This window comes from Schistocerca piceifrons, chromosome X (assembly GCF_021461385.2).
Source record: "Schistocerca piceifrons isolate TAMUIC-IGC-003096 chromosome X, iqSchPice1.1, whole genome shotgun sequence".
Classification (NCBI taxonomy): Eukaryota; Metazoa; Arthropoda; class Insecta; order Orthoptera; family Acrididae; genus Schistocerca; species Schistocerca piceifrons.
Genome location: NC_060149.1, coordinates 411,219,794 through 411,246,167, shown reverse-complemented (window position 1 = coordinate 411,246,167; position 26,374 = coordinate 411,219,794). Strand labels below are relative to the sequence as shown.

Sequence of the window (26,374 nt, the reverse complement as noted above, 5' to 3'; positions counted from 1 at the left end):
GGGTTAATGCGGCTGTGATGGCTTTACTTCATGAACTGCGCGCTCCCCCCTAAACGTAAGCTTGCGAACTACGCTATACTATGGCACTGCTTCTCTTGATGCGTGCGTCGTGTGGAACTGACAACGCAGCAACCTCCCGCGTCTGGGCGGGCATGCGTGAGCCGCCAAGATAAAAGAATTGAACTATAATCATGGACTGGTGATTAAGCATAAGGAATTGTCTCTTGAAGCCTTTTGGATTTATATAAAAGAAGAATATTGTCAATATCTAAAATGACAACCTTTTACTTCAATTTTTGACATTATGTTTATGTGAATTAGGATTTTCTGGCATCATTACAATTAAATGTAAAAAGAGAGGAACTTTTCAATGTATTGATGAGGAAATGAGAGTTTGTCTTTCAAATTTATCACCAAACATTGAAGAAATTGCGAGGACACATCAGGCTCATGTTTCTCTTAAACACTAGAAAGAGTACACGTAAGGTACAGTTCATTTATTAGTTTTCTCTGCAATCTCAATTAATCATTAGTTTTATTGTATTATTTCAATTCAATACATTTCACTTAATAGCTTCTCTTGCCTTTCGTCTTAGCAGGGTAGGAGGCAACACGGCGCTCGGCCATCGCATTTGGGTGACAATTGTGCTTCATGAACTCTCACATTTTTTTATACAAAAATTATTTGTTCATATTGTAGCATGTTTTTCATTCATATAAGTTGTATTTTCTGTAGTCTGGATGCAAAATTCAAAATAAAATGACTTGTTATTTTATCACAGTATTTATTTCCTGTATTGACTGTTGTAAAATATTCTTCACAAATGTGTATATAGAGCACCAACAATTATTTGCGGCCTTTTAAATGCGCCCAAAGCTCAACAAGTTTGAAAAGCACTGTACTGAATAGGAAAAAGAATCCTGTAATGTTTGAATACTCCATTAGTAGTGTAGCGTTTGACACAGTCACGTTGATTAAATATTTGGGCATAACATTGCAGAGCGATATGAAGTGGGACAAGCATGTAATGGCAGTTGTGGGGAAGGCGGATAGTCATCTTCGATTCATTGGTAGAATTTTGGGAAGATGTGGTTCGTCTGTAAAGGAGACCGCTTATAAAACGCTAATACGACCTATTCTTGAGTACTGCTCAAGCGTTTGGGATCCCTATCAGGTCGGATTGAGGGAGGACATAGAAGCAATTCAGAGGTGGGCTGCTAGATTTGTTACTGGTAGGTTTGATATGCGAGAAATGCTTCAGGAACTCGGGTGGGAGTCTCTAGAGGAAAGGAGGCGTTCTTTTCGTGAATCGCTACTGAGGAAATTTAGAGAACCAGCATTTGAGGCTGACTGCAGTATAATTTTACTGCCGCCAACGTACATTTCGTGAAAAGACCACAAAGATAATATAAGAGAGATTAGGGCTTGTACAGAGGCATATAGGCAGTCATTTTTCCCTCGTTCTGTTTGGGAATGGAACAGGGAGAGAAGATGCTAGTTGTTGTACGAGGTACCCTCCGCCACGCACCGTATGGTGGATTGCGGAGTATGTACGTAGATGTAGATATACTAGAGGTTAGAGGTTAATTTTGCCAAGGATACACAGATGATTTAGTCATAGTAATACTTGGCAAATTTGCAAGTACCGTTAGAACAATGCACATTGTGCGAAACTGGTGCAGGAAAGAGGATCTAAGGGTCAATCCAACGAAACTGTTGTAGTAGTGTCCACAAGGAAACATATCTAGGGCATGTTCTGGAATCTCAAGCTTTTTAATGAAACTACACTAGTAGAGTGGGCAGAGAAGTTAAACTATCAAAGACTCCTGACAAAAAGAATGTATGTCACAAGGTGAAAGGAGCTCTTATATGCACTAGATGGGTGCCATGGCCACAGTGTTCTAGGTGGAAGTATCTGCTATGAGTGTATGCACTCAGGAAAATATGTGTAGGTGCTGCAAGAATTATGCCATGTACAGTCATTTGGTCAGTCAAATGGCTCTGAAATCTCTGCCAGACCCTGTAACAAGATCAAAGATCATTGCAGAATGACTCTTGAGGCTAGGGGAAAGCGACAGGGTAAACCTGCTATGAGTCCTTGGCACTCAAGAATTAGTGGCAATGAACAAGCTGAAAGGCTGGCCAGGACAGGCGCTATGATTCCATTTGTTGGACTGTAACCTGTTAACTAAGGCAACGGTAAAATCAAAACTATGTAGCTGGATCAGAATGCAGCACCTAGAGTACTGGACTAAGATATAAAAACAAAAACATGGCAAGCTAATGATGCAAAAGCCATATTCCAAGAGAAGTTCTGTAATCATGGGTTTGAACAGGAGACAAATTAAAAAGACGGAAGGAATAATAACTGACCATAGAAACTTTAAGAAATGCTTACACACAATGGGTATAGAGGAAGAAATCCCTAAGTGTCAACTACGCAGTGAGGGAGATGAAACTGCAACCACACTTGATCTTCCAACGTGAAGCATCGGAGATCAAAAGGCACAGAATATTTGGTAATTAATTCCTTAAGAAACTGTGTCCAATAAAGAACTAGTAAAGGGTCTCCTGCTACTCACTAAGTGTACTGGATGGCTTTACTAGAATCACAGGAAGATAAACCGTGCAATAAGCTGAGTTTCTGCTACGACCACTATTGTTTTGTCTTCCTACACAAATCAATCAGCCAGCCAACCAATGCTAACAAACAATGAGCCACATAGCAATTCCTTATTTGAAGTGGAGGTGTAAGCCAAGTGGAGGTTTGGTTACTTTTAATCACACTGTAATATGATGCATTTATGCAAAGTTGACACATCAGCCACATTTTCCAAATGATTCCAGACATCATCTTTGTAGTCTTGCAACACCACAATGAGTTTCTCCCTAATATTATGCACTAAACATTAAACACCTCCTCTGGCTTACATGGCATGCAGCGATAATAGATATATACTGATAACAATGGTAATTTTGTTTTTACACATTATTGCTATTCAGTCTGTCTACACTACCTAAAAAGAATGTTTATTACTTCTTGTGCATCTCAACAACTCTTGTACCTAATAAATAAAAGTTTAAATTCTTATTGCAGATACTAGAGCACTGCAGCCATGTAGCAAATCCATGTGAACAGCACTCGTCTACATCACTCGCCATCCACACGCATGCGGTACTACGCAACTGGCAGTTCACTCCCTATTACATGGCCTTCACTCACGGTGCATTTAGTATTAGAACTTATTTTTATCTGTCAATTTCCCACATTTCCTATGGAGATGGTGTGCAACGTATATCTAAGATTCACCAAGTGTTACCACAGTATAACAAAAATTAAAGTGATAATCGAATATTGAATGTTATTGAAGTTCGTTGTTTCAGTTGTGGCATGAAATAACAGCTGATGAATTAATGCTCACTTTCAGTCAGCTGCTAAAATTTCACTGCCATTTAGACATATTTTGAAGAGGGCAAATTAAAAATATTTATGTTAGAGTGTTTCAACAGACTATAATTATCAACTTTGTTCATAATTAACTAAAAAGTTAAATGTGAAGTGGTGGAAAGAAATGAGTATTATTTGAATACATTTCTGTCTGGATAATTATCTGAATAAGTAGGGCATTCAAACAAATTTATTCGCTAATAAATTAAATAACAAACAACATATAATACCACCGCATTTGCTTTTTTACTTATACAGAATAATTATTTGTTTCCTTGGCTAAGTAGAGTTTGTGTTTTATATATAACTTATTAATGTTTGTTCGGAAATGGACCTTTGTGGCTCAGTGGCTTAAGTCCCATACTACAAAACTTAGGCTTTGGATTCGATCCCTGGTTGGTCCTGCGATTTCTCTGTTCTCATTGCTTCTTTCACCTATAACAATGACAATAATCTAAAGTTGTACCTTATTTTGGAGTACATGTTGAAATATAGATCCTCCTCTGACTGGCTTTATCTGTCAGAAGTGGGAGAAATCACAGGCACACCACCATACCTAGCAAAAGCACTGCAGTACTGAAGCCATTTAAGTTGAGCACTGCCTTACTTGATTTACAGCATAACAAATGAAACGAAAAAATGCTTATAGGCAGACAGCTTTAGCAGTTTGGGCTATAATGTGCTAGGCAGCCACAACGTTAAGCAGCCAATTTAGTCAGGCAGCTGACGGTCACTCATGACCAACCAGCCACGCAAGATAGACATAAAATATGTTACGCCCCTTTTTTTTCTCATAATAAACTTACTTTACTATAATTATAAAAATAATTTTTCCACATTTTACTTGCTTTATACACTGTGCATTATAATTTCACTTCCATAGATGTTGGAGCACATAGAAAATATAGTGACTCATCTATCTTGAAGCGATCAGTTTTGCATGAATATTTTGTTAGTAAAAATTTATAAATATTGGAGAAAAGCGCCATATCAAACAAAGGAGTACCGATGGAGGAGGAGGAAGAGATTACTGTTTAACATCCCATCGACAACGAGGTCATTAGAGACTGAGCACAAGTTCGCATTAGGGAAGGAAGGGGAAGGTAATCAGCTGTGAAGGGAGTGCCATGCATCACTGCCAGAGACGAGACATTTGGTGTTTCTGACATTTTAATGCGTCCTTATGGAGGAAGGAGTTTAACACACAAGAAGAAAGAGTATTTAAAAGCCAAATGTCTAGCAATAGCCTGTTTATAGAATACACTCTGGCATATAAATGACGAACAGAGAATTTATCATCATTCAATGGACACTCAAGAGAAATTTGCAATTGTTTTTTTGTTTTGTTTTGTTTTGTTTTAGGGTGCAAACCCAACTGGGGTCATACATGCCCACATCAAAACTACAGAACACGAAGACAGAGAGGAGTTAAGAATGGCTAAACATCAACAATTGATGTAAGAGAAGACAGCTAAAAACAGGGATGTGGAGAAAGGGCTACAAAAGACACCACACAAAAATGGAAGTCCAAAACTAAAAATTAAATGGCCTTCACCATATTGCTTTGACAGATAAAAAGTAAAACGCAGTCGACAGCCCATACGTCATTTGCTGAAATGGCCGATAACTCAGACGGCAAACCCAAGCGGGAACATAAATGGTTAAAAAACGGACATTCCCTCAGGAAGTGGCGGACAGTTAAAACTTGTCCACAATGTGTACAAAGTGGTGGGGGAGCACCACTTATCACATGATGATGGCTAAAAAGGCAGTGCCCAATACGTAACGTAGTTAAAATGACCTCCTCCCAGCAGGAGGGCCAAGAGGATGTCATCCAAGCCGCTGGGAGAGGCTTAAAAATCCTGAGCTTATTCCCATGAAGGGAGGACCAATGGCGATGCCAAAGGGACACCACCTGCTGGCAGACAGCAACACAGAGAGGGAATATAGGAACTAGTGGGCTGAGGCACAAGGACTGCAGCCTTGGCAGCAGCATCAGTAACCTTGTTTCCTGGCAGACAAACATGACCAGGAACCCACATAAACTTCACAGTGACTCCACCAAGAGTGAGCAAGTGACAGTTTTCCTGGACCAGTTGCACTAAGGGATGGGCAGTGTACAGCACACACAGACTTTGCAGGGTGCTGAGAGAGTCTGAGCAGAGGACACAACTGAAAAGGCTGTGTCACCAGATGTACTCTGTGGTCTGATACAGGCAAAGAGCTCAGCTGTAAATACTGAGCAGTGTGCCGGACACCGATATCTAAAGACGTGGGCTCCAATGACAAAGGCACACCTGACACCATGGTCAGTCCGAGAGCCACCAGTGTACACAATTGTACTATCGCGAAATTCTATGCGAAGGTCGTGAAACTGAAGGTGATAGAGCGAGGCTGGAATAGTGTCCTTAGGAAGTGAATGAGGGTGGACAAAGTAACGAGAATGGCGCACTCGAAATACACACTGTGCAGTCGTTAGTAAATTGCGAGACTCGAGCCACCATACCAGCCGGGCATGAATCATATGTGCCACCACCTTGCAAACCCAGCTGGTGAGAGAGATGGGGTGGTCCTTACAAGCCTTAGGTACAGATATGACGGTGGCTTCACACCAACATCTGGGAAATACGCCCTCTGCCCAGATGTGATTGTATGTATTAAGCAGAAAGTGCTTGCTCCCAAGAGAAAGGTGCTGCAACATCTGAATGTTGACAGCGTATGGCCCTGGTGCAGAGGATCGGGATGAACAGATCATGATCCAGCTCCCTTATAGTAAAGTTGGGATTGTAGCACTCACGATTCTGAGAAGATAAGGGTATCACCCAGGCCTTTCTGCTTGTTTCTGATGGAGGAAGGCAGGGTGATAATGGGAAGAGCTCAAAATTTCTGCAAAATGGCGGCCCAAGGTGTTGGAGATGTGTACTGGCACTCTCTATCGCACACCATAGGAGCGTGCGGGCCACGCGGATGGGCCACGCCATTACAGGGCTCTAATGGATACTATTAATTCCATCACCTACATGTTATGAGATGTTTTATACTTTTGCTTGAACAGCATATCATTAATATCCTCATATTTTACCACTTTTAACTTAACCTAGACTTCTTGTTATGTATCTCTTTTCCTTACCACATGAAGCAGAATTAAACATAACTTCCTTGTGCTCCTCCTACAAAGGAAACAGATCCCTGAAAGTTTCTTTAAATGCTACTCAATGTGTTTAATCACAAACATCAATTAAACTGTTCTTTGTCTCCAACCGTTTCCTTCTCCCTAGTCAGTTTCCAGCTGCTGCCTGTGACAAACTAGGACACCTGCAATTACATATTTAGCTTTTTCTGTGGTTTTCATAGTTTAATTCTTAAATTCTGAATGTGTTTTTGCATTTACAAGGTGCAATATCACATTTTAATAATTGTATAGTGTAGAATTGCGCAGTCTGTGGCACAGCTGCCTTTTCTTTCAAACTGCCAGCAACACAGCTCAGTGAGGTGGCAGCCTCCATTGGTGACATATCAGGAATGTAGCAAGTTGGATATTTAACTTTCCACGTGTGCTATAATAGTTAATTTTTACATTAATAGTACTAGGATAGATGAGATGTGAAAATGCTGTGTGTGGACGCAAGAGGAGCAGGCCACAGGAGAACACAGTAATATGCATCCCAGGTATGGAGAAGCAACTGAAAGAGTTGAAAACAATTAACTTGCCACATCAGGACGTAATCCCAATTCGGTTTTAGAAAGAGCCTCCTATGGCATTGGCATCATACTTAGCTTGCATTTATCGCAAATCTATTGTTCAGTGCAAAATCCCGAGTGACTAGAAAAAAGCTCAAGTGACTCCTGTACCTACAAAGGGTAGAAGAATAGATCCACAAAATTACACAAGAGTATCTTTAACATCAGTTTGCTGCAGAATTCTTGAACATATTCTCAGTTCGAATATAACGAATTTCCTTCAGGCAAAAGAGTTTCTTTCCACAAATCAGAAGAGATTTGGAATCTTGCGGACCACGGATGAAGGGCTACAGGTCGATTCCAGTTCCTACATTTCTGGATACAGTACCCCACTGCAGACTTAATGACGGTACGAGCATACGGAATAGGTTGCCAGATATGTGAGTGGGTGAAAGACTTCAGAAGTAGAAGAACCCAGCAAACTGTCCTCAATGTCGAGCATTCATCAGAGACAAGAGTACCATTAGGCGTACCACAGGGACATGTGGTAGAACTGCTCTTGCTCTTTATGTATATAAATGATCTGACAGTTAGGGTAAAAAGCAATCTGCAACTGTCGGCTGACGATGCTGTGGTGCGTGAGAAGATTTCACCATTGAGTGACTGTAGGAGGATATGAGACAACAAAATTTCTAGTTAATGCAATAAATGTCAGCTTGTTCTAAATGCAGAAAAATGTAAGTTAATGCAGATGAGTAGGAAAAACAACCAGTGTACTCCTTGACAAAGTCAGATCAATTAAATATCCAGGAGTAATGTTGCAAAGCAATCAGAAATGAGAATCTCTGGAAAGAAGATGACATTCTTTCCTCGGAACACTACCGAGAAAATGTAGAGAACTAACACTTGAAGCTGACTGCAGAATGACTCTACTGCCGCTAATGTACTTTTTGGATTAGGATCGTGAAGATAAGAGAAATTAGGGCTCGTACAGAAGTTTATAGGCAGTCATTTTTCTATCACTCTCCTTGCAAGTGGAACAGGAAAGGAAATGACATTCAGTGTTACAAGATACCCTCCACCACACACACTATGGTGGCTTGTGAATTACATATGTAGATGTAGGGTAATCTGAAACATATCAAACATTTAATTCTGTTATGCAAATCATGAAAACCTACTAGATAATAACAAACTGCCCTTTTTTCACATGTCATCATTGTGCTGGCCAATGTACAACCATCATTCTTTTTCAGTGCCTTCTACTATTCCGAAGTTACAGCCCAAATTTTTTCAGAAGATTACAAACAAATGTTTAATTCCTTCTACTTTTCTTTCATTTGTTCTCAATCCATGAACCTTTCAACCTGCACAATAAAGGAATGTGGTCAATACATTAACAATCACCCTTTATTCTTATGTTTCATATACTTCCAACTATTCAATATCTTTTCTTTACTATTTTGCAAACATATTTGACTCGTTCAATAATCTTTGGCGTTTCCATTTTAGTTCCATCATACTGACTCTGCTGAAAATAATTTCTTCCTATATTCTTTTTATTGGGAGTTTCATGTATTACAGCCAATAAATAAATTACAGGTAGAGCATTACAACACTACTGATGAGAAAGGGTATACTTGTGGCAATTCTGATGAAGTCATCAAGACATTTATAGAGAAAACACACTGAACCAAAAATAAGAGCAGAATTTCAACTTAGTTCTTCACCAATATTTCAATTTCTATCCCTCTATTTGCAGTACAGTATTCTGTACAACAACAAACAGTTTTAATGCTTATGAGATTACAGTTTCTGTGTGCATGTCTGTAACAGCAGACAGCCAAAAATCTGAAGTAATATCATAACCATTACAGATAACAGAATTTAGTAACTACAAAGTACCGCAGTTGAGTTCGACAGGAAAAAAAGGCTGTCAAGAGATGTTTGGAATTCACAGATGGGAACATTGTTCAGGTTCCCCCGCACTGGCCCCAATATCTTGGTTCTCATTACGATATTAACTGAGAACATAAACTAATAAGCCAAAACATTACAACCACTGCCCACCGCAATGTTGGGTGGCAGTTGGTGGAACTGCAGGCACATGAAATGGTAACAAAAGTACGTAAGCAGAGCAGACACAGACGGAGGATCACCCTAGTGAGGATATGGGCTCCAAATGGGGAAATCTACTGAAATAAGCGACTCTGACAGAGAGCAGATCATCATTACACAGGGCCTGTGAGTGAATATCTCGAAAACGGGGAAGTTGGTTGAACGTTCATGTGCTACTGTTGTGAGCCTACACGGAAAGAGCTGGGCTATGGGAGACATTGTCCTGTGGGTGCATGGCACATGTGGTAGCAACTGAAGACACACTGACAGCTGGGAAACATCTGCATCTCTTCATGCTCGATGTCTTCCCTGACAACAACGTCGTGTTCCAGCAGTATAATTGTCCATGTCTTGGAGCCAGAACCATCCTACAGTGGTTTGACGAGCGTTATAGTGAACTCATGATGACTCAGCTACCAAATTCGCCAGATGTAAATCCTATTGAACCGATCTGGGTCCTTATCGGGCGCTATTACTGAGTGTGCAAATCAGCGGCCTGTTATTTAAGTGAATTACATGAACTATGCATTGAGATCTAATGCCACATGGCTCCATAAACCTATCAACTAAATGTCAGCTCCCTTATACACTATGTGATCAAAAGTATCTGGACACCCCCAAAAATATACGTTTTTCATATTAGGTGAGACCTACTGCCAGGTATTCCATATCAGTTACCTCAGTAGTCATTAGACACCGTGAGAGAGCAGAATGGTGCAGTCCGCAGAACTCACGGACTTCGAACGTGGTCAGGTGATTGGGCGTCACTTGCATCATAAGTCTGTACACAAGATTTCCACACTCCTAAACATCCCTAGGTCCACTGTTTCCAACGTGACAGTGAATTGTTAATGTGAAGAGGCACATACAGCACAAAAGCATACAGGCCGACCTCACCTGCTGACTGACAAAGACCGCCGACAGTTGAAGAGGGTCGTAATGTGTAATAGGCAGACATCTATCCAGACTATCACACAGGAATTCCAAACTGCATCTGGAACCACTGCAAGTACTATGACAGTTAGTCGGGAGGTGAGAAAACTTAGATTTCATGATTGAGCTGCTGCTCATAAGCCACACATCATACCGGTAAATGCCAAATGATTGCTTTGCATGGTGTAAGGAGCATAAACACACTGGGCAATTGAACAGTGGAAAAACATTGTGTGGAGTGATGAATCACGGAACACAATGTGGCGAACAAAGGCCAGGGTGTGGGTATGGTGAATGCCCAGTAAACGTCGTCTGCCAGCATGTGTAGTGCCAACAGTAAAATTCGGAGGCGGTGGTGTTATGGTGTAGTCGGGTTTTTCATGAAGGGGGCTTGCACCCCTTATTGTTTTGCGTGACACTATCACAGCATACGCTTACATTGATGTTTAAGCACCTTCTTGCTTCCCTCTGTTGAAGAGCAATTCGGGGATTGCGACTGCATCATGTACATCTACATACATACTCCGCAATCCACCATACGGTATGTGGCAGAGGGTACCTCGTACCACAACTAGCATCTTCTCTCCCTGTTTCACTTCCAAACAGTACGAAGGAAAAAATGACTGCCTATATGCCTCTGTACGAGCCCTAATCTCTCTTATCTTTGTGGTCTTTCCGTGAAATATATGTTGGCGGCAGTAAAATTGTACTGCAGTCAGTCTCAAATGCTGGTTCTCTAAATTTCCTCAGTAGCGATTCACGAGAGGAATGCCTCCTTTCCTCCTGAAGCATTTCTGTAACACTCGCGTGATGATCAAACCTTCCAGTAACAAATCTAGCTTCTATGTCCTCCCTCAATCCGACCTGACAGGGATCCCAAACACTCTAGCAGTACTCAGGAATAGGTCGTATTAGTGTTTTATAAGCGGTCTCCTTTACAGATGAACCACATCTTCCCAAAATTCTACGAATGAACCGAAGACGACTATCAACCTTTCCCACAATTGCTATTACATGCTTGTCCCACTTCATATCGCTCTGCAATGTTATGCCCAAATATGTAATCGACGTGACTGTCAAGCGCTACACTACTAATGGAGTATTCAAACATTACGGGGTTCTTTTTCCTATTCATCTGCATTAATTTACATTTATCTATATTTAGAGTTAGCTGCCATTCTTTATACCAATCACAAATCCTGTCCAAATCATCTTGTATCCTCCTACAGTTACTCAACAACGACACTTTCCCGTACACCACAGCATCAACAGCAAACAGCCGCACATTGCCATCCACCCTATCCAAAAGATCAGTTATGTAGATAGAAAACAACAGCAGACCCACCACACTTCCCTGGGGCACTCCAGATGACACCCTCAACTCCGATGAACACTCACCATCGAGGACAATGTACTGGGTTCTCTTACTTAAGAAGTCTTCGAGCCACTCACATATTCGGGAACCAATCCCATATGCTCATACCTTAGTTAGGAGTCTGCTGTGGGGCACCGAGTTAAATGCTTTCTGGAAGTCAAGGAATATGGCATCCGTCTGATGCCCTTCATCCATGGTTCACAAGATATCATGTGAAAAAAGGGTGAGTTGCGTTTCGCAGGAGCAATGCTTTCTAAAGCCGTGCTAATGCATGGACAGCAACTTCTCTGTCTCAAGGAAATTCATTATATTCGAACTGAGAATATGTTTGAGAATCCTGCAACAAACTGATGTTAAGGATACTGGTCTGAAATTTTGAGGATCTGTCCTTCTACCCTTCTTATATACAGGCATCACCTGTGCTTTTTTCCAGTCACTCGGGACTTTACGTTGGGCAAGAGATTCGCGATAAATGCAAGCTAAGTAAGGAGCCAATGCAGTAAAGTACTCTCTGTAAAACCGAATTGGAATCCCATCAGGACCTGGTGATTTATTTATCTTCAACCCATTCAGCTGCTTCACAACCCCAGGGATGACTATCACTATGTCCTCCATAAGAGAATCTGTACGAGACTCAAATGGCGGTATGTTTGCACGATCCTCCTGCGTGAGAGATTTCTCAAAAGCTAAATTTAAAATTCCAGCTTTCGTTTTGCTGTCTTCCGATGCCAGGCCAGACTGATCAGTGAGTGAGTGGATGGAAGCCTACTACCCGCTTACCGATTTTACGTAAGACCAGAATTTCCTTGGGTTTTTAGCAAGATCTTTTGCTAAGGTATGGCAGTGGTAGTGGTTGAATGCTTCACGCATCGCTCTTTTTACAGCAGCATGAACCTCTACTAACTTTTGCCTGTCCTCATTCTCCCGATGTTTCTTGTACCGCGAGTGCAACTGTCTTTGCTTCCTGAGCATTCTCGGAATTGCGCTGTTAAACCACGGTGGATCTTTTCCGTCCATAACCCACTTTTTCGGCACATACTTCTCCAATGCGTGATTTATAATGTGTTTACAATTTGCCCATAATTCTTCCACGTCCATCGTACCGGAAGTAAAAAAGTCTATTCATTTACTAAGTGGGATGCTAACAACTGCTTATCTGCTCTTTCTAGTAAGAATACTCTCCTAGCCTTCTTGACGGACTTTTTAACTTGCGTAACCATAGTCGTAATGACAACATCATGATCACTAATCTCTGTCTCAACACTGACACCATCAATGAGGTCTGGTCTGTTCGTGGTTACCAGATCTAAAATATTTCCATTACGTGTTGGCTGTCGATTTAGCTGCTCAAGACAGTTTTCGGATAATGTGTTCAAAAGTAATTCCCACGACGGCTTGCCTGTACCACCTGTAATGAATCCATAGACATCCCAGTCTATACTAGGTAGGTTGAAGTCGCCTCAGACTAATATAGCATGATCCGGATACTTCTGCGATACAGAGTGTAGACTCCCTTTGAATGATTCTAGAACTGTCACGGTGGAACCTGGTGGCCGGTAATAACACCCAACAATTAACTTTATTTCTCCTAGCCCTGCTAAACGTGTCCAGATAACTTCACAATCACACTCTACTTCGACCTCAGTAGACACAATATTTTTGTCGACTGCAATGAAGACACCACCTCCTACGGTGTCTAATCTACCTTTCCGATACACGTTCCAACCCTCACTAAATATTTCAGAACTTCCTATCTCAGGGTTCAGCCAGGTCTCCGTCCCGAGAATAATTTGCGAGCCACACACTTCCTGGAGGGCAGTAAAATCAGGAACTTTATTCCGAACACACTGAAAATTTACTGCAAATATCTCGATAGCATAACACCCAACAATTAACTTTATTAACTTCTGTACACTGAGCGCGTCCTGATTTCCCTGCCTGCACGTTGACTGCTGAGTGTTCATCAGGACACCTCACACTACTGCCTAGCCTAAAAAAACCCCATGTGCACGCCACAAGTACTCTGCTACCTGAGTAGCTGCTTCCTTTGTGTAGTGCACCACTGACCTATCTAGGGGCATCCTACAATTCCGCACCCAATAGTGCAAGTCTAGAAATCTGCAGCCAAGACCGGCACAGAGTCGACAAAACCTCTGGTTGAGACCCTCCACTTTGATCCAAACCAAAGGACCCCGGTCCACTCTGGGAACGATGCTGCAAATAGAGAGCTCTTCTTGCATGCCACATGTGAGGCCAGCGATCTTCAACAAATCCGCCAGCTATCTGTACGAACTGACGATCGCCTCAGAACCCAAGCGACAGGCATGATTGGTGCCGACGTGAGCAGCTACTTGCAGACGACTGCACAGCGTATGCTCGATAGCCGCAGGCAAGGCCGCCTCCACATCTTGGATGAGGCCCCCCTGGCAGACAAACCAAGTACACATTGGAATTCTTTCCAGCACTGTACACTATTTCCCTAAGGGGCTCCATCACCCGCCTAACGTTGGAGCTCCCAATAACCAGCAAGCCTTTGCCCCCATGAGCCTGCTCAGGCCCTGCTGAAAGAATGGCCACCTCCCCACTGACAGGATGAATGGCCGAGGCCAGCCGGCCACCCCCCACATTGACCATCTTTCAACTCGATCGAGCACCTGTTCATAATGCAAGGCCTGTGACAGAGTGGTTATACAACAATAACATCCCTGTAATGGAGTGACCTGACCTGAATCCTATAGAACACCTCTGGGACGTTTTGGAACACCGACTTCATGCCAGGTCTCACCAAGTGACATCGATACCTCTCCTCAGTGTAGCACTCTGAAGAATGGGCTGCCATTCCCCAAGAAACCTTCCAGCCCCTCATTGAACTTGTTGCAAGCTGTCATCAAGGCTAAGGGTGGGCCAACACCAAATTGGATTCCAGCATTACCAATGGAGGGCACCACGAACTTTTAAGTCATTTTCATCCAGGTGTCTGGATACTTCTGATCACATAGCGTATGCAGAACAGGGATTTATTTCATTCAAAAGACTGGCAAACAAGCTATTAAGCTTTTGGCTCGTAAGTGCACATGTACGTAGTCTTACTCCATAAGGAATTTTAATTCTAAATCTTTATATCTTTTCAACTTGTTAATGTACATTCCAATTTCTATGGTCTTCATGATGACCTAGTTCCAGTAATTCACAGAGTGGGGCAGAACCCGCATCTGCCCAAATATAATCTTGTGTTTATTCACAAGGCTGTATTTAATCACTCCTTATTTTCCTAAATTTCTGTACTTGCATGGCACTTTTTTATAGTGCAGTGTTGGAAAATGATTCGAGAAATTCATCATGTAACCACCAACAAATTTACATAGAAAATTACATATACCTATTGCTCTGAATCCATGACTATCCTTCACAAGGCACATCATCTCATTTTCCTAAGGTGAAACTGTATCTAAGATCCATCCTACTTTACTGGTTTGTGCTCCAGAGAATAACTGAATTCTGTACATTGATCCTCTCCTGTTACTCAAGATAGTCTTGTGCATTTTCCAGAGAGCACTAGCTCTCTTAACAAAGCTACGAAAAAGTTCCGTTTGGAGCCAAGATGGTTGTTGTCTGATATGGTGCTGGCTCTGAGAACTGTGAGCATATGACACACCGAGCAAAAACCGTATTATATAATTATCACTTTTTCTACAAAAGGATATACGCAATCTGTCTGCTCCTATGATAATGGCTATCAGACAAATCATATCAGGTCAGCAGTCTCTGGGAAACACAGATATTCACCTACTCAATCAAAACAAGATATTCAGTATACAGTCATCCTGTGGAGCAACAATCACCAGTAAAATAGAACAAAGCTTGAACAGTTAACTGATCAAAACCTGTTTTTGTCCCCCCCCCCCCCCCCCCCCATCCCCATTAAAATATGAGGGAATTTTCTGAAGGACGGTCACAGACTCAGTTATGGTTATTTAGAATCCATGTGAATACGGTAAAAGTTTTGTGGGGAAATCTATTAAAAGTGTTTCCCAGCACTGCACCAAATTACCAGTCTTGCATCAAGCACACAAATCTGGAAAAATCTGCCTTGGCTGAACATCTCTTTATAAACAGGCGCAAGGTTTTATTTGAGCAGACAGATTCAGGGACACACATAAAATTACTGGGACTAAGAGATAATGGAAGACTGAAGTTGGAAATACAGAGAATATGCTGCACAGTGTGCATCATGATGTCTACCATATTGCTGCAAGTGACATCAATGGCTTTTGGTGTGATCTCTGGGCACCCAAAGCACATTTACAGCCTTCATATTTGTGGTTTTCCACCATCTTGGTGAAAGTAGTGTGCCTTTCTGCATGACTGTAGGAAATGGTAAACATCTTAAAATTTTATGCTAATTTGATGAAGAAAGTTAAGTCAGTTTTTCCCCATAATTTAAGCAATCTTGAAGTGCCATAGCAACTAAAATGATTTTCCGTTACTTATGACAAAACGTCTTTTAGTGGGTCTGTGACTAGGCTTGGCTAATAATAATTTTGTTTTGATGAACAACAATTGACTGTAATCATGCCATATTACTACGACTTTTCAGTCTCCTGCTCCAATGAAATACACAGAAACTTACCTCTGTCGAATTAGCAGAGTCTCATTAGGCAAAAATGGTAACAAAATTGTATTTCTGCTCAAAGACTCCTTAGCTTTCAAAACGTAACGATTGATGTGAGGCAGTGCCATGCAAACATCAATCAAAACTTCACCAGCCCCCAGCGATCTCAAAATCCATATATTTCTGTCAGTGTAAAAGGCCTGTAACAAAGTATTTAAAATTCAACAATGAAATTTAAGACGTATCAAAACTTAATGGGTAAATATGTACCTTAAGAAAATTAAACAACATTGTACGAGGGTTGCCCAGAAGGTAATGCACCGCATTTTTTTCTCTCAGCCGAAAGCAATGCTACGGATGTGAAACGTTACGTATGTATTATTCGAAGTCTCCTGAGTGAGCGCGCCAAGTTTTCGTCACTCCCGACAGATAGCATAGTTGCAGGACAGTTTCAAAATGGCGTCTGTAGATGATATGTATTAAAAGCAATGTGATGTCATTGAATTTCTCACTGGAGGGAAAGAAACTGTGGGGAATATTCACAAACGCTTGTATAAAGTCTACGGAGCGTCTGCTGTCGACAGAAGTACAGTTAGTCGCTGGGCACGGAGGATGAGGTCATCAGAAGGCGGTTCGGTGGAGTTCCACTATTTGCGGCGTTTGGGGAGATCATCCACAGCTGTCACATCTGTTATGTTGCAGATGACTGATATTGTCATTCGCCATTAAAGGGTGCCATTCGTGGAAGACATTTTGAGGACGATGAGGAGGTGATTCACACAGTGAAGCCGGCCAGTGTGGCCGAGCGGTTCTAGGCGCTTCAGTCTGGAACCGCGCGACCGCTACGGTTGCAGGTTCGAATCCTGCCTCGGGCATCTATGTGTGTGATGTCCTTAGGTTAGTTAGATTTCATTAGCTCTAAGTTCTAGGGGACTGATGAGCTCAGATGTTAAGTCCCATAGTGCTCAGAGCCATTTGAACCACACAGTGAAGCACTGGCTCCGCCACCAGGACAAGGATTGGTACCGACAGGGCATACACACCCTTGTTTCGTGCTGGAGGAAGGCCATAGAACTGGATGGAGGTTACGTGGGAAAATAGGGTGTGTAGATAAAACACCATTCTTTCATTTATGTGATTCTCATTACGTTCAATAAAGAATTGTTCAAGTAAAAAAATGCGGTGCACTATTTTCTGGGCAACCCTCGTATCATTATTGCTGCACTAGATATAGGAATCAATGTACTTGGAAACCTCAGTGGTCACCAATATATACTGTGGAAGCAACTAAATGCAGAGCATATAAATGAGGTTTAGGATTACTTAACATCTGTAAGAGCTGGATGCACAGAAGAGACACTGCAATCTAGTCTCTTCCAGATAATGTGCCAAGGCAAGAAGAATGTGTGTCAACCATTTTTTGATTTTCAACCTTATCAGTGACCTACCTTTTAATGAGTAAAAAAAAATCCAGATAAGAAAAGTTGGCATAATGAAACTACAAAATTAAAATGATACAAGTAAAAACACTAATAATAACAGTACACCCTTCATAAGAACAGAATTCTCTTTGCAGTTCTTAATATTATACAAACCAAATTATTAATGTAAAACAGGAAACAAAATTTACTAAGTGCAAAACCCTGAGGAACATCCCATATTATACTTCCCCAGTTATATGCCAGCTCACTTCCAACATGTGATCATGTCGGTGAGAGTTTTGAAGAAATATTAACAAGAACATGATAGAATATTCAGAATTTAATAACACTATTTGGAAATGCTTTCAAGAGGCTGTGAGCAAGTATGATGAAAATTTGCTAATAGAATGAACTGAAATCAATATGGATACAGACAAAAAACCATTACAAATTTATGGTCTACAGATATCACATTTAATCTGTTAAGCTGGAAGATTGCACTGTGATTAACAAAGAAATAAAATTGTTAAGAATTCAAAGATTTCTTTACATGTTAGCATAATACACTAGATGAATAAGAAACATGCATAGTTAACAACAAAAATAATGATGGTGCAAAAACAGTGACAAACAAGGTGCATAAGGCCATTTGAGGTATGGAGAAAGGAAGTACACGTGGAGATGACGTTTCAATACAAAGGATTACAGTTAAAGAAAAAAAGAGGTAAAAAAAGAAATTTGTATAACTGTTTACACAATGTCTGTGGTGGAAACCCCTCCACAAACTGGAACAATTTATTCAAATTCATAGGATAGGAGAAATAATAAAAATTACAAACCTATTAGTCTCCTCTCAATAATGAACAAGATATTCACAAAAATTATCACAACCACATAGAAAAAATGTTTGATTTTAATCAGATAAAGGAATAACTGGGCTTTAGAAGTGGATATAGTACACCAGACTCTTTGGAAGTCATAAATGAAAATACAGATTGGAACGATGACAATGCCTGCTTTGTCTGCAATTTCTAGGTTTTGAGAATGTTGAGTGCAATTTCAGTAAAATCTGTACTAGCATCCTTTGAGAAACCAGACACTTATTCAACACATGTTATTACACTGAAGAAGATGTCATCAATGCTACTACATCTTCAATTAGACTTCACCAGGATAGTAACAAACATAGAACACAGAGAGCCTCTTCCAGCTAATGTGTCAAGGCAAGAAGAATGTGTGTCAAATGTTTTTGATTTTCAACCTTATCAGTGACCTATCTTTTAATGAGGAAAAAAAATCCAGGTAAGAAAATCTACTCTATAGGAATCGGCACGGGTTTCGAAAAAGACGATCGTGTGAAACCCAGCTCGCGCTATTCTTCCACGAGACTCAGAGCGCCATAGACACGGGTTCCCAGGTAGATGCCGTGTTTCTTGACTTCCGCAAGGTGTTCGATTCAGTGAACCACAGTTGTTTAATGAACAAAGTAAGAGTATATGGACTAACACACCAAGTGTGTGATTGGATTGAAGAGTTCCTAGATAACAGAACGCAGCATGTCATTCTCAATGGAGAGAAGTCTTTCAAAGTAAGAGTGATTTCAGGTGTGCCGCAGGGGAGTCTCATAGGACCGTTGCTTTTCACAATATACATAAATGACCTTGTCGATAACATCAGAAGTTCACTGAGGCTTTTTGCGGATGATGCTGTGGTATATCGAGAGGTTGTAACAATGGAAAATTGTACTGAATTGCAAGAGGATCTGCAGCGAATTGACGCATAGTGCAGGGAATGGCAATTTAATCTCGATGTAGACAAGTGTAATGTGCTGCGAGTACATAGAAAGAAAGATCCCTTATCATTAAGCTACAACATAGCAGGTCAGCAGCTGGAAGCAGTTAATTCCATAAATTATCTGGGAGTACGCATTAGGAGTGACTTAAAATGGAATGATCATATAAATTTGATCACCGGTAAAGCAGAAGCCAGACAGATTCATTGGAAGAATCCTAAGGAAATGCAATCCGAAAACAACTCCAGTGGAAGAATCTGCAGGAGAGACGTTCAGTAGCTCGGTATGGGCTTTTGTTGAAGTTTCAAGAACATACCTTCACTGAGGAGTCAAGCAGTATATTGCTCCCTCCTACATATATCTCGTGGAGAGACCATGACAATAAAATCAGAGAGATTAGAGCCCACACAGGGGCATACAGACAATCCTTTTTTCCACGAACAATACAAGACTGGAATAGAAGGGAGAACCAATAGCGGTACTCAAGGTACCCTCCGCCACACACCGTCAGGTGGCTTGCAGAGTATGGATGTAGATAGGGTGGGAGGGGGGGGGGGGGGGGTCCGGCTAAGAGATCTCATTTCACTGAAACTATCTCAACAACCTTTGAGAACATTTTACACATATAAACAGATAAAACAAGGAATGGATAAAGGTTAATGGAATGTACTTCAACCACCTACATTTTGCTGATGGCATTGCTTCTAGTGCAGATAAGCTTTGACAGCAAATGCAAAAATTTAAAGTTTGAAACTATGTCTGAAAATCAGTTATTAAATGAGTAAAATAATCTAGGCATCTGAAAAGGAACATTTACAAACAGTACGAATTCGTAATTTTGACTTGGACAATGATGCATGGACATTTAATGCAAAAACCACTCAAAAACTGAATGATGCTCACTAAGCAATGCACAGATGCATGCTGGACTTAATAGGAAAGATAGGAAACTATAGAGATTGAGGAACAGACTAGGACAATACAATTAAGATGAAATGAGGTTTGCGGAACATGTTCCCTGGTAGGCAAATTGATGGTAGATAGACCAAGGGAGATCTCTGCTGAATACCGAGACATAGGAAAAGAAAGAGACAACGATCTTGTACAAGACATGCAGCTGAGTGGCTGTGGAGCTATAATTCCACTGATGCACAGGTTGCATTATTAGCAGGTTACGGTTGGGCAGCCCGTTCACACCTATAAGTGTTGCAGTACGCCAGCAAGTGGCATCTGCAGTTTATTTCATTTAATTTATATGAAAGCGATGATGTTCAGTTACCTAACATTGTTGTCTGACCTTTAATCATAACTATATGTTGTGGCTCATCAACAAATTTACTGCTGCACCAGGTGAGTCATCCAGCGATAGATATTTAGTATTACCCATGCAAAGCAAGTGCAGGTCACCTGTGAGTACTATAATTTGAAATAGCTTTCATAAATCGGGATAGAAATCTGTATTAATGTGTGATATGTACCACCCCCCCCCCCCCCCCACCATGAACCATGGACCTTGCCGAAGGTGGGAAGGCTTGCGTGCCTCAGCGATACAGATAGCCATACCATAGGTGCAACCACAACAGAGGGGTATCTGTTGAGAGGCCAGACAAACGTGTAGTTCCTGAAGAGGGGCAGCAGCCTTTCCAATAATTGCAGGGGCAACAGTCTGGATGTTTGACTGATCTGGCCTTGTAACATGAACCAAAACGGCCTTGCTGTGCTGGAACTGCAAACGGCTGAAAGCAAGGGGAAACTACAGCCATAACTTTTCCCGAGGGCATGCAGTGTTACTGTATGGTTAAATGGTGATGGCATCCTCTTGGGTATAATATTCCAGAGGTAAAATATTCCCCCATTCAGATCTCCAGGCGGGGACTACTCAAGAGGACGTCGTTATCAGGAGAAAGAAAACTGGCATTCTACGGACTGGAGCGTGGAATGTCAGATCCCTTAATCAGACAGGTAGGTTAGAAAATTTAAAAAGGGAAATGTATAAGTTAAAGTTAGATATAGTGGGAATTAGCGAAGTTCAGTGGCAGGAGGAACAAGACAATTTTTTTTCAGGTGAATACAGGGTTATAAATACAAAATCAAATAGGGGTAATGCAGGAGTAGGTTTAATAATGAATAAAAAAATAGGAATGCGGGTAAGCTACTACAAACAGCATAGTGAACGCGTTATTGTGGCCAAGATAGACACGAAGCCCACGCCTACTACAGTAGTACAAGTTTATATGCCAACTAGCTCTGCAGATGACGAAGAAATTGATGAAATGTATGATGAGATAAAAGAAATTATTCAGATAGCTAAGGGAGACAAAAATTTAATAGTCATGGGTGACTGGAATTCGACAGTAGGAAAAGGAAGAGAAGGAAACATAGTAGGTGAATATGGATTGGTGGTAAGAAATGAAAGAGGAAGCTGCCTGGTAGAATTCTGTACAATCTCTGGTTTATTCAGTTTATCCAGGTCCCATCTCCTTAAATTACCACCTTTTTGCAATTTCTTCAGTTTTAATCTACATTTCATAACCAATAGATTGTGGTCAGAGTCCACATCTGCCCCTGGAAATGTCTTACAATTTAAAACCTGGTTCCTAAGTCTCTGTCTTGCCATTATATAATCTATCTGAAACCTTCTAGTACCTCCAGGGTTCTTCCATGTATACAACCTTCTTTCATGATTCTTGAACCAAGTGCAAAATGGCTAAGCAGGGATGGCTAGAGGACAAATGTAATAATATAGAGGCTTATCTCACTAGGGTAAGATAGATACTGCCTACAGGAAAATTAAAGAGACCTTTGGAAAAATAGAACCACTTGTATGAATATCAAGAGCTCAGATGGAAACCCAGTGAGGTATTTAATAGAATTGGGGAGAAGAGGAGTTTGTGGCACAACATGACAAGGAGAGGGGATCGGTTGGTAGGACATGTTCTGAGGCATCAAGGGATGACCAATTTAGTATTGAAGGGCAGTGTGTAGGGTAAAAATCGTAGAGGGAGACCAAGAGATGAATACACTAAGAAGATTCAGAAGGATGTAGGTTGCAGTAGGTTCTGGGAGATGATGAAGCTTGCACAGGATAGAGTTCCATGGAGAGCTGCATCAAACCAGTCTCTGGACTGAAGACCACAACAACAACAATGTATCATTCAAGCTGATTGCATTGCACTACTGCTAAAAAGTTTAATAGGCAAGTGGGTATGTGATTTTAAATTTCTTGAACAGCTACATTCTCCTTGTTTCTTTTGCAATTCCTGCAAATGTCAAGATCAGGTCCCATTATTTGATAACCCCTTTAGTAACTGCATCAAACATAGTTTATTCACTAATTATATGTCAACAAAAATCCTATCTACTGTAATGCTGGTGCTTCACTGCATTCTTGTCAGAAAAATCACAGCTGAAAAGAAATGCAAATAAAGAAGAGAGATGCTTTTTGTGTGTCTGATATCTGTAAAAGTCTCAAAGTTCTGACAGCATTAAACTACTGTTTTTCATTTAAGGGAGAGTTAATGATTTGAATTTTTTAAGCATATATCTGTGTAGATCAGCTGTTAAATTTGGCAAGAAAGACAACTGTTCAACCTGTATATGTAAATACCTGAAGAAGCAACTGGCTAAATATATCTCCCCAAAGAGAGTCTGACTATATCTTCACTTCGAAAGAGATCTGAGGAAAACAATATACAGTCAAACCTCTTATTAAAAAAAATCTCAGGGGATGTGAACGGCTTTTTTTCCTTTAAATGGCTGTTTAGCTCAATTACACTGATGAAGACTCCGAATATCCACTGGAACACTAAGTCATGTAAGTACTCTATTATCACAAATTCACAATATGCTGAAAAATTAAAAAGAAAAAAGTACCTTCGCATCAAATCAACAGGTTCTCTTTTTTCCAGTTACATGAAAGATGTAACTGGCATCTTGATTTAAAGCAAGCATCCAAAAAGAGGGCAAAATAGTTTTGCAGGTGCCAGAATAAATAAGTCTTTATATGCAGATGAGCAGAGACAGTTGAAAAAGGGACACAGTTTTTAAGAAGAATGAAACATCAGATTTAGATCGGCAGTAGTTATATAGATTAAATTTAATCTATATTATACTGTAAATTAATGATGGCAAAGTGACAGTGTGCTACGAGTACAGCAGGGTGTATACGATCCGGGATAACCGGGAGATCCGGAAAAACCCGGGAATTTTTTCATCCGGGAGAAAATCGGGAAAAATCCTGGAATTTTTTAGAATTCCGGGAATTTTTCGTTGTTTTAGTTTTCAGTTAAATTTTTGTAATTTTGACTGGAAAGAACCGTTACTCTAACAAAGGATATTATTGTAATTTTGACTGGAAAGAACCGTTACTCTAACAAAGGATATTATTGTACCCCGCAACTGCAGAATAATACTGCAGCATTAAAACATGAAAGAGAGAAAAAAAAAAACAAAAATAAAACTTGAATTGCAAAGGAAATGCACCATATAAAACCACACAGTGCTTGTACAAGCATCTGCCAACAGAAAAATGTGTCAAAGGCTTTCGGAAGACTATGCAATGCTTCATAACAACAAATTGCCTTTGATGAGCGTGTCGTCACAACTGTTTAATCAGTTACGAGCGGGCTCATGCACACGCGCAGTTGAGTCGCGCATGGGTAGTACCTTCTCCCACTTATGGCTACAGAAATGTTGCTGTTGGCTGTGTAAGCAGCAGTAGCAGCAACCAGCCACATTGTACCCGGAAAAATTTTACTGGTGCGCCCAAGCTGGCAGATTCACACGTGTGCAGCAGGCCCAGATCTAGTGGAGAGTGAGGGCAAACCAGGGTATCTGAACTGGGCAGCAATTTCGGGGAGGAGGGGCAAATTCATATTCTTGAGGGGAAAAAAAAAAAAAAAAAAAAAAAAAAAACCTTGTTTCACAAAGCACCTAGCATCCATAGCAGTCGGTCTATCAATTATTCATATGATTTTGAAACGCACCCCAGCTGGTTTTTGAACACATTATAAGTTGATTTCTGAATCAATTATAAGTTGATTCTTGAATGCGTGCATAGTGTATGTGATGTCTCTGCCTGGGGAATCCTTGTCACATCTAGAAATAAGCTTTCCTGCAGACAAAACGGGACAGGGCTATACGAGCTGAGCGGAATAAAGCCGAACCAGTGAATGCCCAGTGCTGCTTGTTTATGTGGTTGATTCGGTTTGCGAATGTTCAGCGTTGTTATAATTACTAGTGAAATCCATAGATTCAGACTACCAGAGTGGAAATAAACGACTAGCAGGTAAGAAAGATAACGTATTATCTTCTCGGTGTATCCAAGAAAGTGAAATTTTGACAGAAATGATTTGGCCAGATCACTACATGAGACAGGGCCAGTTGTAGTCCCTGGCTTGCAGTCACCTCAGTTCCATTCTAGTAGCAGCGTGGAAAACGCATTGGACGCACACGTATTAACACCTAACCGGAGAATAATCGCTGGATAACTAAACCGGTGATTGTGGCAGGGTTAGTGAAGTTAACCAGAAAATGAGTTTTGACAGTGGTAGCAACAGTTACAGAATTAGTGATGACAAGACTGTTTGTTAGGAAGGAGAAGAAACGAGGACATCACACAAATTATGGAAGAATATGACGATTCCAAATTTATACAAAAATTTCGTCCTACTACTTATCGGTCTCGTGCCTGAGAAACTGGAGTGTATGAATTAAATGTGAAACTATTTCCTAACGTAAAGCTTTTTGCTTGTAGCAGGCCAAATAGGTATTTCGTATTGGTACTTCGTGAATTATATTCTGACGTATTATAAAAATGATCATTATTACCAAAACAGTCTCGCTTTTTTGTGTGTGTTACAATTGCTGAAATATAAGAAAGGCCTATTTTGTTTTCTCCAGCACACAGTGACAAAATAGACTTAATTGGATCAAGAAACCACACCAGTCTTGGGTACTATTGTATTAACAGCTTTTTCAGTATTAGACAACATTTCTATTTTTCATGTAGCAAAACGTTTGATGAACTAGGTAATAGTCCTTTCGCAGAAATGAAAGCACGCCATGTAAAGCTGTAGCAAGATTAGAGAGAAAAATCGCTAGGACCCAAGAATTGAAGAAATGTGTACTGTCTTGCCTGTCCCTTGTCTTTACTGGTTTTAGTTGTCCTATATTTAATTTTATGTCACACAGAAGAGCAAGTTATTAGGTAATAGGCAATAAAGAGTCCAGTTTTTCTGAAGAGTTCTTGTTCTCCTGGTTACAAATAATCCTATCCAGTATTAATTGCGAGGGTTAAAAAAAATAAATAAATAAATAAAGGGGGGGGGGGGGGGGCAGGATGTCAAATGTCAAAATGGCCGACTGGAAGCAGGAGAGGTGCCACAGGACATTTTAATTTGCACTGTCCTGAAATAGTTTGATGGCATGCATTACAAAATACACACGTTTTTTCCTCGAATATATATCTTTTATGTATCAGATTCTTCAGAAAGATGTGCGCTACAAAATGAACTATTGGCTAGTTTCAACTATTCACCGCATTTCAGGTGCACGTTTTCATTTTCTGGCACATATGGCATTATGCCATAATAAAGAACCAAACACGAGATAATACAGTACTGGTACTCCAAGAAAATTTACATCCCGAAAACCACACTGAAAAGCTTCATATCTAGTCGAGGCCTACGTCACTGAGAATCTGGACATACGAAAGTGCACAGCAAGGCGAACTATGCATTTTAGTATGGTTCACGAAATTTGACACTCTTGGAGCATCCTCTGGTGTCTTGTTTCTTTTATGACAGAATGTAAGATCTTTTAATGTTTTACACGTACAAACATATGGGTTTCCTGCATCGTCATAGCTGTGGAAGCCTGGTGACACCTGTTATCTGGAGCTCTCTGGCAGCTGCTGAAACAAACTTATTTCTAACAGGCCGCAGGAAAATATTGCAAATTGTTGTTTGAAAAGCATTACTTTCAAAGTAAATT

At 40.7% G+C, this 26,374-nt stretch overlaps 1 protein-coding gene across 1 annotated transcript in view; it reads right to left on the bottom strand.

Annotated features, from left to right (window-relative positions):
* Window positions 1-26,374, bottom strand: part of LOC124721530 (protein purity of essence) — a 482,247-nt gene that overhangs the window by 402,925 nt on the left and 52,948 nt on the right. Inside the window, exon 5 of the mRNA XM_047246550.1 lies at window positions 16,187-16,368. Coding sequence (XP_047102506.1) covers window positions 16,187-16,368 — 182 coding nt within the window. The remainder of the gene's footprint in view (window positions 1-16,186; window positions 16,369-26,374) is intronic.